At 41.0% G+C, this 14875-nt stretch overlaps 1 protein-coding gene across 1 annotated transcript in view; it reads left to right on the plus strand.

The window, feature by feature from the left end:
- JARID2 (jumonji and AT-rich interaction domain containing 2) overlaps positions 1-14875 on the plus strand; it is a 213900-nt gene that overhangs the window by 143918 nt on the left and 55107 nt on the right. Inside the window, exon 4 of the mRNA XM_032114863.1 lies at positions 8494-8663. Within this exon, the coding sequence (XP_031970754.1) occupies positions 8494-8663 (170 nt within the window). The remainder of the gene's footprint in view (positions 1-8493; positions 8664-14875) is intronic.

Consider the following 14875-nt stretch of genomic DNA (forward strand, 5'->3'; position numbering starts at 1 on the left):
TCTATTGCCATGTATAGCTCACCACATGTCTGTATGGAGAGGAAAAATTTTTGTCCAATCTCAGGTGGTACAGCCCTGGAGAAAGTAGATTTAAAAGAGTCATTGTCTTTCTGATTGTCCAGATCCCACACTTATAGAGGAATAAGGCTTTGGTCCTGGATTTATGGACAGTTGCTATAGTGTGATCTGATGACAAAGGCTGTAAGAAGACTGCTTTTTGGGAGCTTCATTCAGCTGCCATATCCTCATTTGGTCACACTCCCGCTGCTTCTTCTCTCTGGACAGCAGCTGATAAACCCTCCTGTACTTGCCACAGCCACTAGCACATGGGACAGGTGGAAGGGTTTGAGTATTTGATGGTCATTAATGTATTTAAATCTAAGTCAGCCTTTCTCCATCTGCTAGAGTCTGAGCTGGAAGCATGCCATTGTTGAGGTATTTGAAGGTAGATGCATGGTTTTGTAATTGTGTTGTGCTAGAGTTGCACCGTGGTAACTTCAGAGTTCTGTTTTGGTTTAGGCACAACAAGAGGTTGTGACCCCTTGGCCTACAGTGCTGCAGTGATGTAAATTGTGTCTGATAAGCATGGACTGTTCTTGAATCAAGTCCAGTTAAAACCAGTTGCAGCAGTAAGATGAGAAGAAGCTCATTCTCCTGGAGAAGGGATGCAACTTTGACTAATTATGCTTTTGGTTTTTTGGATTGTTTCTCGTTCCTCTTTGCTTCCCTGTATCCTGAAGTCTATGAAGGGGACTCAAGTTCACACCGCGAAATCCTACTGCTACATAAGAGTAGTGTCAAAATTCCTTGACCACCATGGATGTTTCAGGGCAAAAACCCAGGGCATTTAGTACCCAGTATGATTTAGCCCTCTCAGGGTTGTCTAGACGACACAAACACCTGAACTTATTGGATCCACAGGTGAAATCTGAATGCAGTGTTAGTTTTCTACAGCGTCTTCTATAAACTGTCTGGTATGGGCCTCAGTCTAGCAGGCAGGCTCTCCATACCTGCATCATTGTGACTGCTTGTGTATGTGATGTGGGGTATGTACACGGCTCTTTTATGGTGGCTGGAGTTGTCCAGTTCCTCTACAGTTAAAGTGGTGGTGGGTGGTAAACAGCAGCTTTTAAGGACTCCCTACTTTGTCCAATGCTATCTTGTGTGTTGTTTGAACAGCCAGCTGTTTCACTTAGTAGGTATAAGTGTCTCTGCTAACTGCATGACATGAGGTGGGTTTGGAAACTGCAAGTACCTTCTTGTAATCAGTGAGCATTGTCAGGAAAAACAGGCAGTTCCAGAATTAATGATAATTGGAGCAGTTTTTAGCAAAAAAAGTTTGTGTCTAGCTCTACTTTGAGTTCGTCATGAAGCATGTGGGTTAGCTCAATTATTGTTCATTAGATGCCATTTCCAAATACCTTTCTGTTGTTAACCGGAGAGGAGATTCTCAGAAACCAACTGTTTCCCATTTAAAAAAAAACACAAAACCACAAAACCACAAAAAATCTCAATGGAAAATCTGCATCCATTCATTGTAGCTAAAGTTTTAGAGCAAGAAGTGTTTTTTACAGAAATGTGCTGTGCTAATAGGCTCAACAATCAAGAACTGAATAAAGATGGGCTTAATATTGTGCTTTGACTGGATCACTTGAAAATTTAAATCTGGTTTAAAATAATGTTAATTTAGGCCCAATTTTGATTTACTGGCCCACAGAAGGTAAAAAAGATTGGGTGAATAAAGGTCTTAGTAAAAACAGATTCTGAAAATTGTTGCATTCAACCTTTCTGGAATGTTTAATTTGCTGAAAAGTAGCCCAGATTCTTTTAATCTATGGCAGGATTAAGAATTACACTCCTACCTGGTAGTACAGGTCTTGGTTGTGTCTTGGATTACATTATCTTGCAAATTACTTTGAAGAAGCCATATCTGAGAGTGACCCCATGCTTTGCACCAGTTACCTGCACTCAGTATCTGCATGGATGGGAGCAACCAGGTCTCTTAACTTCTATTCCCTTCCTGGTACAAACAGGCATGGGGGGACGGATGCTGATTGAGTCTCTGTTTCCACTACTGCAGACTTGCTGGCATTAGCGATGAAGCCAGCGTGTTATCAAATGGGCAACAGATAACCACTGATACGGGCAGAAAATGCTATCCCAGTAGCTTTGGGGCATGTGGGAGAGGAAATGCAGTTCAAAGGACTCCTTCGCTTGCCTGCTTTCTTGCTCTTGGTGTGGTGCCATTGATTCACCTGCCAGCGTAGCTTGGGACACTGTGGTGGCAGAGGTGTGTGAGTACAGACAGAAACGCTGCCTAGTGCCAGCAGAGCCAACACATGCACTCAGGTGTGCTCCAGAGACAGCCAACAAGATCCTGTGTTTCGTTGGGAATTTTTTTCCCATCTTTTTTTTTGATTATCCAAATGTTTACCCTCACAGTTGGGAGAAAAAAGAATATGTTTCATTTAAGTTTTGGCATTGTGGATATAGACAACTTGTTGGTTTGAAGTTTGGAGCCCTGGTCACATGAACTGGTGGTCTTCTAAAAGCTTACTGTTGGGAGGGAGTGTCTTAGGACTTAACTCTGAGTCTTGAAAGGGTAAAATGTAGTTTAGCCATGCTTCCTGCTGGCACATGTGATAGTGATAAAGATTTCCTGCTCGTCCCATGAAGAATGATACCTCCAGCAACAAGTTTTGCATGCACATCTTGAGCTTGCCTAGAAGTGCCTGTCACATGGTGGATTTTGTTTGAGGTGGAAATTACACATTTGATAATCATCTGATTTCCAGCAGACGCCTGACTAGTAAAGCTTAAATTACTTGTTTACTTTTAAGTGAGGGCAGAATATTTCTGCAGCCTGTCACGTTTGGGTAAGTTTACCTTGCTAAACAAAGCTGCACACACAAGTGAATGTTTCTGTACAGACGTGCTGTGTGCCCGGCCGAGTGCCACGTTGTAGGGTGCAGTTACACAATTTACATACTTGGTTTATCACCTCCAATGAGACCAAAAGATGGTGCACTTCAGACCTCATCGAGATCAGGCGTTCAGAGCCAAGTAAACCTCAGAGATAAGTATTTCACCATGCCAGCAAAATGTCATTGCAAGGAAGTAAATAACCCAGCTACACAGCAGAAGGTAAGCTGTAATGATAGCAGCATGGAGTGGTCAGAACAAAATTTGTGAGGTAGAGTGCCCAGCCATGCCAGAGCCTTCCCTTAATTGTTAAGTAAAAAGCACATTACATTGAGAAGGAAAATGGGAATTAGTCACAAAACTGTACTGCTCAAGCAGCTACTTCAGCTATGGTTCCTATAGCTTTTGGAAACCTAACTCCTTGTCGTGCTGTTATGAAGAAAAAGGAAACATCAGGCTACAAAAAAGCAGGAAAAGACAAAAGCAAAAGTGGAGTTCAAGGAGTAAGTGAAAGGTAATGAGACCAAACAGCAAGGACATATTGTAGCACATACTAGTCAGGAAGTTTTGTGAAAACCTGCAGTTTGCTGGAGATTAGAGAATGTTCGCAGAGGATAGTTTGTTTTGCAAATCTCTTCCCAGTTGACATGCTTAGGCATGAGAGCAGCATCTCAAACCCAGAATTTTCTGTAAATAGGTTAGTATGAATGCAAATATATTACAACTCCGATTGTGCATATTTGTTTTTGTGTATGTTTTATAGTACTTATGCTTCATTTTTGCTTAGGAGTTATGGAGTAATAAACTGAAAAGAGTCCGATTTTTGTACCAATGTACAAATAAATCTCATATACTGATAGTTTAATACTTGATTTGTGGCTAGCACAACGTGCATTTTTATCTAGAATATTATTGTTTACTAAATTTGACACAGACTGGTACTACTAGCCTGAGCTTTGCTTTGCAAAGAAGAGACTGCCTTTGTGTATTAAGTCTTTTCCTAAATGTGAGCTTTTTTACAAGCTAAAGGAATGGTGCTAGGATATTCTATTTTGAAAGACATTCTGAAGTATTTTTAGTTAACACACAGACTGCAGTCTTTTAATTATAAAGAATGCAATTTGCTTAAAATATTCAACTAAAAACAAATTCTGCTCTAGAAAAGCTTCAAAAAGTATATTTGTATTGGGAGAGAAATGTTTTGTAGCGCAGTCTGAGTTTTTGCAACCAGGATAGTTTTGTTTTGGAGTTTTAGTCTCTGGCTGAAATTTACTTTCTCAGACCTAAACAGTCAGTTCAGTAGAATAAAAGCGTACCTAAAGGAGGTGGGACTTCCTCAGGCTGAGGCTTTTTTGAACTTTGTGTCATAGTTACGTGTTTAAAGTCTCTCAAAAGCAGTAGAAGGAAAATAAGATTGTGTTGAGAGAAGGTGGTTTACTGTTTATTTTTAAATAGTCTAGATATTTCTAGCTGTGTGTTGGGTGTTCACATGACATTTAGATGTGGGATTATGTTGAGTTCTTTCCTCATCCTTTTCCGTCTTGTGAAGTTTTTTCTGGTTTTGTATTTATAAGCCTTACATAGTGTGTACCCTCTCAATGAGGACAAAGTGAGCAATTTATTTTGAGGACAGAAACAGGATTTTTTTTGTTCTTTCTGCTGCTCATGCCAATCTGTCTGTTGTTGCCAAATGCGTGCTAAATAGGCCATTCCAGCAGAAATCATTGCATTAAGAAGCAAAGAGCAAAGCCATGGGTGTGATGTTAGGCATTTGAACAATCCTGGATTCATCTAGGTTGGAAAAGACCTTTGAGGTCATCAACTCCAGCCATTAACCCAGCACTGCCAAGTCCACCCGTGTCCTTAAGTGCCACATCCATGTGTCTTTTTAATGCCTCCAGGGATGGTGACTCAATCACTTCTCTGGGCAGACTATTCCAGTGCTTTGCAACCCTTTCTGTGAAGAAACTTTTCCTAATATCCAATCTAAACATCCCCTGGTACAACTTGAGGCCATTACCTCTGGTCCTGTCACTTGTTGCCTGGGAGAAGAGACTGACCTCCACCTGGCGGCAACACCCTCCTTTCAGGCAGTTGTGGAGAGCAATGAGATTCCCCCTGAGACTCATTTTCTCCAGGTTAAACACCCCCAGCTCTCTCACTTGCTTTTCACAGGCCTTGTGCTTCTGACCCTTCACCAGCTCTGTTGCCCTTCTCTGGACATGCTCTGCCACCTCAGTGTCTTTCTTGTGAGGGGCCCAAAACTGGACAAGAATTGGAGGTGTGGCCTCACCAGTGCTGAGTGCAGGGGGACAATCACTGCCCTGGTCCTGCTGGCCACACTGTTCCTCTCTAAATTTTTGACAGACACCATCATACACACACAGTGTCTTTCTGAGCACTTTTACCACTTCTATTCTTCCCTGATCAGAAGTGGTGTGTGAGTACAACTTGCTATGCTTCATCTGATGTAACTGTAGTGAAGAAGGAGGGTACAATCCTTCTTTGGCAGCAGCTTCACACTTAAATTGGATTAAGTGTAATGTGAAACCATACCTGAAATAATTGGCTTTATGCTGCTAGAGGTTTTCATGGGGACATAGAAGTTTATTAAGGTGCATACATGCCTTCACAAAGAAACAGTTCTAGTTGTTGCTAATGTTTTGAAATATGCGTGTTTTTCCTTTGCTGGCCCACCTTTGAAATTGGTCATGTTCACATAAATCTGAAGTAAGGGCTGCTTAAGAACGTCTTTTGCTTCCTAATCTTGATTCATCATCCCAGTATGCTGTAGCTACAGAATAGCTTATTTCTTGCTCACAGCTCACTCTGTATGCACTCTCAGGCACTGAAGTAGAAGCCTGTGGAGCACATACGTATCCATGAAAGGAACAGTAGTTGTTGCAGAAACCTAAAGGATGCTGCAGTCATAAAAGAGTGCCTTCATTTACTAGTGTTCGTAAATTGAATCAGTGATATTTCCACCCTGTAACTCGTGGTTTTAATAAAAGATGGATATTTCATAAGGAGGCCTGTTTGTGTGGCACTGGTGAGGTCACACTGAGCAGATGGAAGTACAGCAATCTTCAACACTGGTTTGAGAGGAGAAGCATCTCGGACACATCTGCCCATATAGCAACAAGTCTCCACAGCCTCCCTGGGGAAGGGGCAAAAGTTCATGGTTGTAAGTAGAGGTAAGACCTGGCATTTTCTCTGTCCTTGCTGAAGTCAAGGGCCCCCAAGGGTAGTGAAGAGCCTGGATGCTGCCAGGCCAGGCTCCATGCCCCACAGGGGTTTTTTTGTCCCAGAGAAGAACGCTAGCATAGAGTGTACTTTCAAAGACAGAACCAAAAGTGCTTTCAGTTCACTAATTCATTTCATATCTATGCCAAACTTGCAAGTCATTCTCTAATCCTCTTTCAGTGCTCTGGCAACTGATAATAGGGATACTACAAACCAGTGTGGATGATTCTTGCTGCAAAGGGTTACATTTGAACTGTGAAACAGGCTTAACCTTCACTTTTTGGGGTGGTAGTCGTCCTTCTTGCTTATCATCGATCACGTGAGATTTGAGCAGGTACAGAGATGCAGAGATTGGGTGGGCGAATGTTTTTAACAGCCTGGCTGATGAAGCACATCAGTGGGAGAAAACTGCTGTGCAGAAAGCCGGGATGCTTGCTAACCTTTATAGTCTGTTTTTTGCCGAGAGAGCATATGTTTTGTGCAGAACAGAAGCCAACACAAAGCGTTTTTCTCTGGCTGCATGTATGGTTTTGGTGATAGAAATGTAGTTGCTTGAAATTAAAATCCCATTCATCCTGTGCAGGAGTCCTCAGTCTGCGTGAAGGAACGGGGCTTTGCAAAGCAATCTGAGTAATTTTGTGGAGATACAGGCAGATCTATACAACACCTTCATTCTAGAAAGATAATTGTTCATAGATATAAGGAAATATACATGTTAAATAGTCTTTCATTTCCAGTTCACAAATTATAAGCACCATGATAAAAAAATTTGTAAACACCAGGTTATTTTTGCCATGGAGGAGATGAAAATAAGCACTAAGAATGGCTGGTATGTTTTGTTGTTCAGGGCAGTGGGGGTTAGATAGTGAGGACATGGACAATTTTATGCAGAGTTTAGGGAGAAAACTGCTGAATGTTACTTTTGCTCTTTGTTGTCATTAGGGAACGTGTATATTCATACAAACGCTGCTGGGATTTTCAGGGGGTTTTTTTGCTATCTTAGCGACATGATTGCAGAATTTTAAAATACAGTAATAAACCTCTTATTACCCAAATAGTTAAGGTTAATACCCGTGAAAAACAAGAGGTTTGCCAATTATGCGTTTCATCCATACTGAATGATAACTGTGCTTTCCTTAAGTCACAACAGTCAAGGCTGCTGTGGAGTGACAAGACCTGGGCTTCCCTTCAGTGTTGTTTGATATGTTTCACTTTGACATTATGTAAATACTCTGCTATTAGGGAAGAAAATGACATAAAATTGCATCCTTTCTCAACAAGGTTTTAAGTTCTTTCTGTAGCTTCTCTCCTTTTTGAAGCTGTAATAAAGATAGATCATAATTAGAATCCCAGTTGCTTAAGTGAGAAATTAGCATGTTCTTGTATGTTGAGCTGAGCCAGGATCCCAGTGAGACCCCCTCCGGGTATCTGTCCTGCCCCAAAGTGCTTTCCCTAATACCAATTTACATTCTAGACATATTAAAGAAAATCATATTCACTGCTACCTAGCAGTTAATCAGAGCCTTCAGATGGGCTTGAAATTATTTGCAGCCAACTGCCAAAACCACCTGCAGCCGTTCGCTTCCTGCAGCCGTACTCAGGCATGCTGTAAAACTAATCAGAGAGTGCCACTCCATTGCCCAGTACCAGGACTGAACAAATTCACTCCATGCATGTCCTTCATTCTTACAAATTTATCCCAAATCTTACTTAATCCCACTGCCAACCTCCTTGCTTATTGTCTTCTGAGCTGTGGCCAAGCAAACAAAAATCTAAAGGTTTTGACCTGATGTCTTCCCTGTCAAAAAGATCTTCTCCTAAAGGTTTTGATTTTTTTTTTAAGAGCTGGGCACAAATATATATACCTTATCTATTATTACATATTTATGGAAATAAGATTCTAGCAGATTGGAATAAATTAAAACCTTAATGGGGCTAAAATAAACCTAATTTGTAAATTAATTAAAAACAGAAAGCAATGAGCACTAACACTTAACAAAAAAAAAAAAAGACATTTTCATGGTGCAAAATACAGATTTAATTTCCAAATAAGTGAATGGTAAACTGTAATTGTATCATGTGCAAGAAGACATTCAGAACATATGAAACAGTAGTCACAGATTTTACAGTCAAGCTGTTCCCTTTCTGGTTTTCCAAATTGTAGCAGAAGATACCAAAGGATAAAACAAATAAAATACTGTCTTCATAATTGACCCAGGGGATTTGGTATTGGTAGGAGATGGATTCAGGTCTCTGTCTCTCTCTTCTAAAAGGTGAATTTTTATGTTTTCTGCCTAACATGTTTCTGATGTGCTCTTGTTTCCACAGGCCAAGGCTGCAAGCACAAAGGAAGTTTGCTCAGTCCCAGCCAAACAGTCCCAGCACAACTCCAATAAAGATAGTGGAGCCGTTGTTACCCCCTCCTGTCACTCAGATTTCTGACCTCTCCAAAAGGAAGCCCAAGACAGAAGATTTTCTCACTTTCCTCTGTCTTCGAGGTAGGTGTCTTGCAGCAGCCCTGGGGCACAGTCTCATTCACAGAAGGAGCTGTAGCGCTGCACACCAAGCAACAGCCAGACAAATGTACTGGAGCTGCACTTGAATGTATTGCGTTCATTTCAGCTCTCAGCAATTCTTCAGCAGGAGCATTCGAGTTCATGGTTCTAAAGATAATAAAATGAGCCTGGTAATAGTGCAAAAAGAAATTTCTTTTATGCTTGGCTCTCTGATACCCTGAATAGGTTTTTGTCTAGCTCTCTTAAGTCCTCCCCATCCTCCTTTGTTTTGTCTGACTATAAACTGAAGAAGTGCTTAACTTGCTTGTGTACTTGTTCCTGCAAGAGGAGAAAATCTTCTTGGAAATTCCCCTTCTCTGCCTACTCACTGTCCTTTATTGTTCAATCTGAGTCAGGCTTTTCATCTGACAGTGGGTGGAGGGGTTGCCATTGTTCTTGTCCACCTCAAGAGCTGCATTATTCCTGTGTTGATAATTAAAATAGGTGAGCTTCTCCTCTCAGCAACCCAAGTACAAACGACACATCTGAAATTGTGGAGTGAGATACCTGAATCACCTCACAGTAACAGGTGCCTGAGCCTGGCTGGAGCTGTGTGGTGTGTCTGGGATCAATGGGCTGTGTGTCTGCAAGCCTGCATGTCGAACTTGGGGGGCCTGAGCGTGAGGTACAGCTCAGTGTCTAGATTAAGCTAGAGAAGGAGATGTTACTTGAGTGGTCATTTTTCTTAGGACTTTCCATGGCCCTGTGTCCCAAGTCATGTACTGAAGATAGCATTTTTCAGTTTAATCCCCCGATGGTCATGTTATCTCTTGCGGTATGTTTCTCTATAGGTGCTTTCCCTGTCTCCTTAGTCACTGCTCCGTCCTCTGTGCTGGAATGATGCCTTTTGCTGGTTTTTTGTCCCATTACCTGCTGAAAGGGTGTGCATTTGTTACAGATAGGCTTTGTCTGCAAAAGTCTTACCTAGTGGGCTGAATCTTTCAGCACTTGCGTTGGAGTTCCCCTTTCGTAGGTCTCTGTTGCATCTGTGGACAGCTGTGATCAACACCACCCGTAGCTTCCTGCTGAGGCTTTCTCACCTTAATGCAGTGTGGTTTGATTTCATTTTTCTTCTCTTCTATACGATTTTAGGCTAGTGGTACCTTTAGACTGGTTGCTAATTTATCCAACTTGATTCACATCCAGTATGGAGCCTCCATCCTTTTGGGACCTCTGGTAAAGTGGGTGGGTGGAGGGGATAGAGGAGGGTGATTTGCTAGCCTTTGTGTTTGTTTAAAGGATGGAAAGGAGCAGAATCTAATGGAGTTTAAAGTGGCATCATGGTCCTCTGAAATATAATCTGTGGAAATGTATTTCTAATTTAGTGTGAGGTTGATCAGTCTGTTGGCAGCATGTCACTGCTGTGATCTGGGCCAACTGCCACAGTTGTTGGTGAGAAGAGTCAGATGGGGTTGTGTGTGTGTGTCTTTGTGTGAGTACACGTGGCTGCATTCACACACTTGTTTCCACTGCTTGCTAACTAAGCATGTGTTATTTATAGCTTTGAAGGCACTTGCACTTATAGAAAGGCAACCTGTGTGGGGGTGTCACTTATCTCCACTTTCATTTCCTACTCTCTTAGCACTCTCTTAGCGTTCTGGTTTAGCAATGCAAATGGGAAGCATGGGTACTTTAGTCGTATTCCAGTGCTTCATGTTGTTGGGGTTTTTTTTGTTGTTGTTGGTTGGTTGGTTTGGTTTTTTTAAAAAAATTTTTTAAAGTATTATTATTTTTATTTAAATCAATGTCTGTTTAGCTCTTGCACCTATAATTTTCTTCTTTGTTATTCATCTGTGGCATAATTGATGTTTTGTACTGTCAGTTAAGAACTTCCAATTCATTCCTAATTTCTTCAGTATGCAGGAGTACTCGTACATTTCTGACAACACATGCATTCAGACGGCAAGATCACAATTACAATTATGTTAAAAACCACGAGGGAAAGTCTGCTCTGAGTGCCACACATAGCAAGTTCTTGGTGTGCTTAAACAGTCTGAAGAAAAGCAGAAAGGGAAAGCTGTCAGCTTTCTGTTTCAGCACCCCCACAAGCTTATTACTCCATCACCCCTGTATAAAACGTGAAAAGAGCCAATTAAAAAGAGGTGGGGGAATCTTCTTGGACATCAGCTACCTGGATCCTTCTCTGTGCAGGATCAGGAGAGTGCTGTGGCTTGGAGGGAGGACTGGGTTGTTCATACTTGTATTTTCATCGTTCTGGCTTGTGTGCCTGAACTACTGTGTCCTTCAAGAGGTCCTGGCTGCCTGAGGTTGTGTCCATATGGCCTCTGGGAATGTTTAGCTCCAGGTGGCTGTCTCTTTTGATGTGTCTATTTCAGAAAAAGGAGATGGAAGCTGGTTGCTAATGCTTGTAGGGAGTTCATATAGCAGTGTGATGGTACATCCAGCTCCAGAAAGGTCCCACAAGTGGCTTTCCAGGGCACTGGCAGGCTTAGTTGGATTCTACTCTTCTGGTGGTGCCTAGTGAGCTTGGAGAGGGAAGAGCCAGTAGCTTACGAAGACCCTGCATAGGGAAGACTTGGAATTTTTTGGAAGGGATTTATTTTGATTTGGAGCCTCCGTGCTATTATTTATTGAAGTGTTGAAGGTTTCAGAACTGTTGCACCACAACAGGTGGTTGTTCTGACTTCTGTCCAGCTGCATGTGTCCAGCCTTGTCTTTTTGTTCTTTGACGATGAAATGCAACATGCAATTGCACGGAAATAAGAACACACTCACAGGGTTGTTGTTCAGCACTTCAAAAATCTTAAGTGTAGTAGTGATAAGATCCAGAACAGTAAATCGCCATGTTTGTTTAATTAAAAAAAAAAAAATTAAGTTAGGACTATATTAGGTCCTAGTCCTTCAAAATGCTCTGGTGATATAGTCCCTGGATTCACAATCAAAGTCTTTTTTTGGGCAAAGGAGTCTTTCCCAGGATTGGTGGGAATGCAACTGAGTGGTCTTCTCTGTCCTTGTCCCACCACACCCCCCAGCGGTGTCAGAAGCAGAGCATAAATTTGTCACACCATAGAATAATGAATCATTAAGGGTGGAAAACACCTTCAAGATCACCAAGTCCAGCCTTTGACCAAATTCCACCATGAATTCACATGTCAGTATGTACTTTTATTTTCTGGTTTTAAACAGAGAAAGGTAATAATCCTGTCACCACTAGAGATTCACTCTTCATTGTTCTTGCGGGGTTTATTTTGAGTGGGAGCAGCTGAATTCTGTCAGTGAAGGAGCAATACTATCATGCTACAGTGTGGAAGGAAGGCCCTTGACATGCATAAGGTCCCATACTTAGGAGAAGAAGTACCATTTACCTGTCCTGATATGTGTAAGAAAATCTAATGATACAAATAATTTTAACTCCCCCTGCCACTCCATTAGCATCCTGTAATTTCAAAGGGAAATAATTTAACCAAGATAACCTGCTTGGTTTCATTATCCAGAACACTAAAGCTTTAGACGTATTTTTAATTAGTTTGTTTTTCAAACTCTTGATTTGGTAATACACTGTACTAATTACTTTTTAAAGGTAAGTGGAGTACAGTGAAAAAGCTGTAACAGTTGATGAATATCTGAGCACCTTGGAATACATTTCTAAACTGACCAAACTTGGCAAGGCTCCTCTGCTTTCTATTATTTTAAAATCCTCCTTTTAAAAAAGTTGGTGGGTTCTTTTTTGTATTTTATTAAATTGTGACCTAGAATTTTCAACACAAGGAAGGGAATAATGCAGATATCTCTGAAGTGTTTGTCTGCAGTGTTCTTATCTTTAATAGCTTCTTTGAAGGAGCCTGTATGCCCTTTGCCAGAGGCATAATTAGTATCATCTTTCAGCAGTGTGTAGATACGAGTGTGTCATCTCTGTGTGGTTGTACAACAGCTCTCACTTCTACTGTGTTTTCTGCCTCTGATCATATTTTTCTTAATAGCTTCTGTTACAGTGCATTTAAGTTACCTCTGCTCTTTGTAATTATTTAGAGGTTAAAATATCGTGAGTCAAATATCAGACTAGAGGAGGAAGGAGAAACAACTCCCTGTGAGCAATAGATCTTTGGCAAAAGGTGGTAACAGGAAGGCTGTGATTAGGAGACTACATTTTAAGAAGTTTTCCCATGATCAGTTTTCTAATTAAGCTGAGCCTCTGGGAGTTACATGCTAGAGAATTTCAGGGATTCCTAAATAAAGATGGTTTAATTGAGATCTCACAAATTGAGTTTTCAGGCTCTTCTATTCTGCAAAACATGTGGTTGTTCTTTTTCTTTGAATGCTGTTTTGACTTAATAATCTGATGATTTGTTGCAATTGGGCAAAGTCCAAATAAAAATTTTCACTATATCATGTTTGTGTGAACTTCAGTAACTTCTAACTTGTAGTGCAGTGTGCTCTTAAACAGGCTTTTTATTCTTTTAAACACCTATATTTGGGTGGTAGAAAGGCTTAGGGGCCTTTGATCTCAGTCTTCTCTTTTGAGTCCTGATAGGAGAGGTTGACTGTGTCAGTTCATACCTGCAGAGATTTTCGATTACAATGGGAGAGCCCCCAGAACCAGAACTTGGGAGCTCTTAATTTATGGCATGTTAGAAAACAACTGTTAATTTGCCTATCTTTCAGCAAGGCAAAAGGTATGTTTGCTGTTAGTTCAGTGTCAATAGGTACAGTAATCAACGTGTGCTGTACTTGGAGAGCTGCTGACTTGGATCAGTCACATTCTTGAAGCACCAGCCATTGGCACCGTGGAGACTTGCTCACCACATCAGAGTAGGCAGATTGAACGGCACAGCAACTTGATTAGGGTGGAAGCAAAGCAATGAAATGCTGACACTATCCAAAAGTATGAGCTTCTTTGAAGTCTGGGTTAGTTTTTATAAATCCAAAATAGCATTAAAACATGCAGACATGCAATAATTAGTTTAAAATACTGGAAGAAAAATTGTAATTGATTTCATTACTAAATCATTTAGTATTTGAAACTAAAATTTTAGGATGGATTGAAAAATCCAAGAATAAACTTTAGGGTGCTGAATTTTAATTGCACAAATCCTTTAATAAAAATAAGTTTGTATTTAGTAACTGTAATCTCAAAAATTTCTGGTTTAAAGTTAGGAGTAACATTGAAGTGTAGAATATTAGATACTTCTCTTATGTGCAACCATTTAGGCCACCTGTGGAACATGAGCTATCAAGCAACTCTTGTGGTTTAGGACAAGAGTAATTTAATCAGTGTTGGCAGGGAGAAGTGATTATACAGGCTCACAGTGAACAGCACATGTGTGAAGTACAGAGAGAAGAGCCTGGTGACCACCACCATGGCATTATTTCTTCCCAAGGGAATGGAGTGCTGCTGGAGTGCCAAACCGCCAGGCATCCAGTGGAAGATGCAATTTCATGTCAGTGTGTGCCTACTGGGAGATTTAAGAGATGGGAAGAGGTGCTGAATGAAGTAAGATAGAGTATCCTGTGTGTAGTACTAGAGCTGAATTAAAGTTTCTTCCAGTTTTTGAGCCCTTTCTGATGTCAATGACCCCAATATCTACCCCTGCAAAAAGCCACAGGATGCAGTTTACTGACTGAAAAGGGAGACTGATCTTGAGGTTTAGCTTTTGTATTTGCCACAGATTCACTCCGAATCCCTCAGCGAGTTGCTTAGTTTTTTGTAAAATGAGGATAAATATTTAACTCTGTATATAGGCATTGATATAGCTGGACATTGATTATGGATGAGCTACTGGCATAAAATCTGAGTGCTGCCATGGCAGCAGCAATTCAAAAGCTCACTGCCCAGTTGGGGAATGTAAAGTATTCTGGCAAAGGCAATTCCTGCCCTTCATCCCAGGCAAAAACCTCTGAGCCTGTTTTTCTAACCTGGGAATATGCCATAGGTTCAGTGTTACCCAAATGACTGATTTTGTGCTAGGGGTGGGGCCCAGGATCTCTTGGGTATGAAACACTGCCTGGTAGCTTTTTGGGAATGGCATCACAGTGGTTTGAAACTTCAATATTTGTTTTGTTCTTGGTGGAAGGGAACATGAAGTTGGGGTTTGAAGTGCATGTGGAAAGGGTTGGTTTTGAGGTTCACTGTAAAATCTATTCGGGCTGCTGGTGGAGTTAAATTATTTTGGGATTGTCAGATACAAATTATAAAT

The sequence above is a fragment of the Corvus moneduloides genome, chromosome 1, assembly GCF_009650955.1.
Source record: "Corvus moneduloides isolate bCorMon1 chromosome 1, bCorMon1.pri, whole genome shotgun sequence".
Taxonomy (NCBI): Eukaryota; Metazoa; Chordata; class Aves; order Passeriformes; family Corvidae; genus Corvus; species Corvus moneduloides.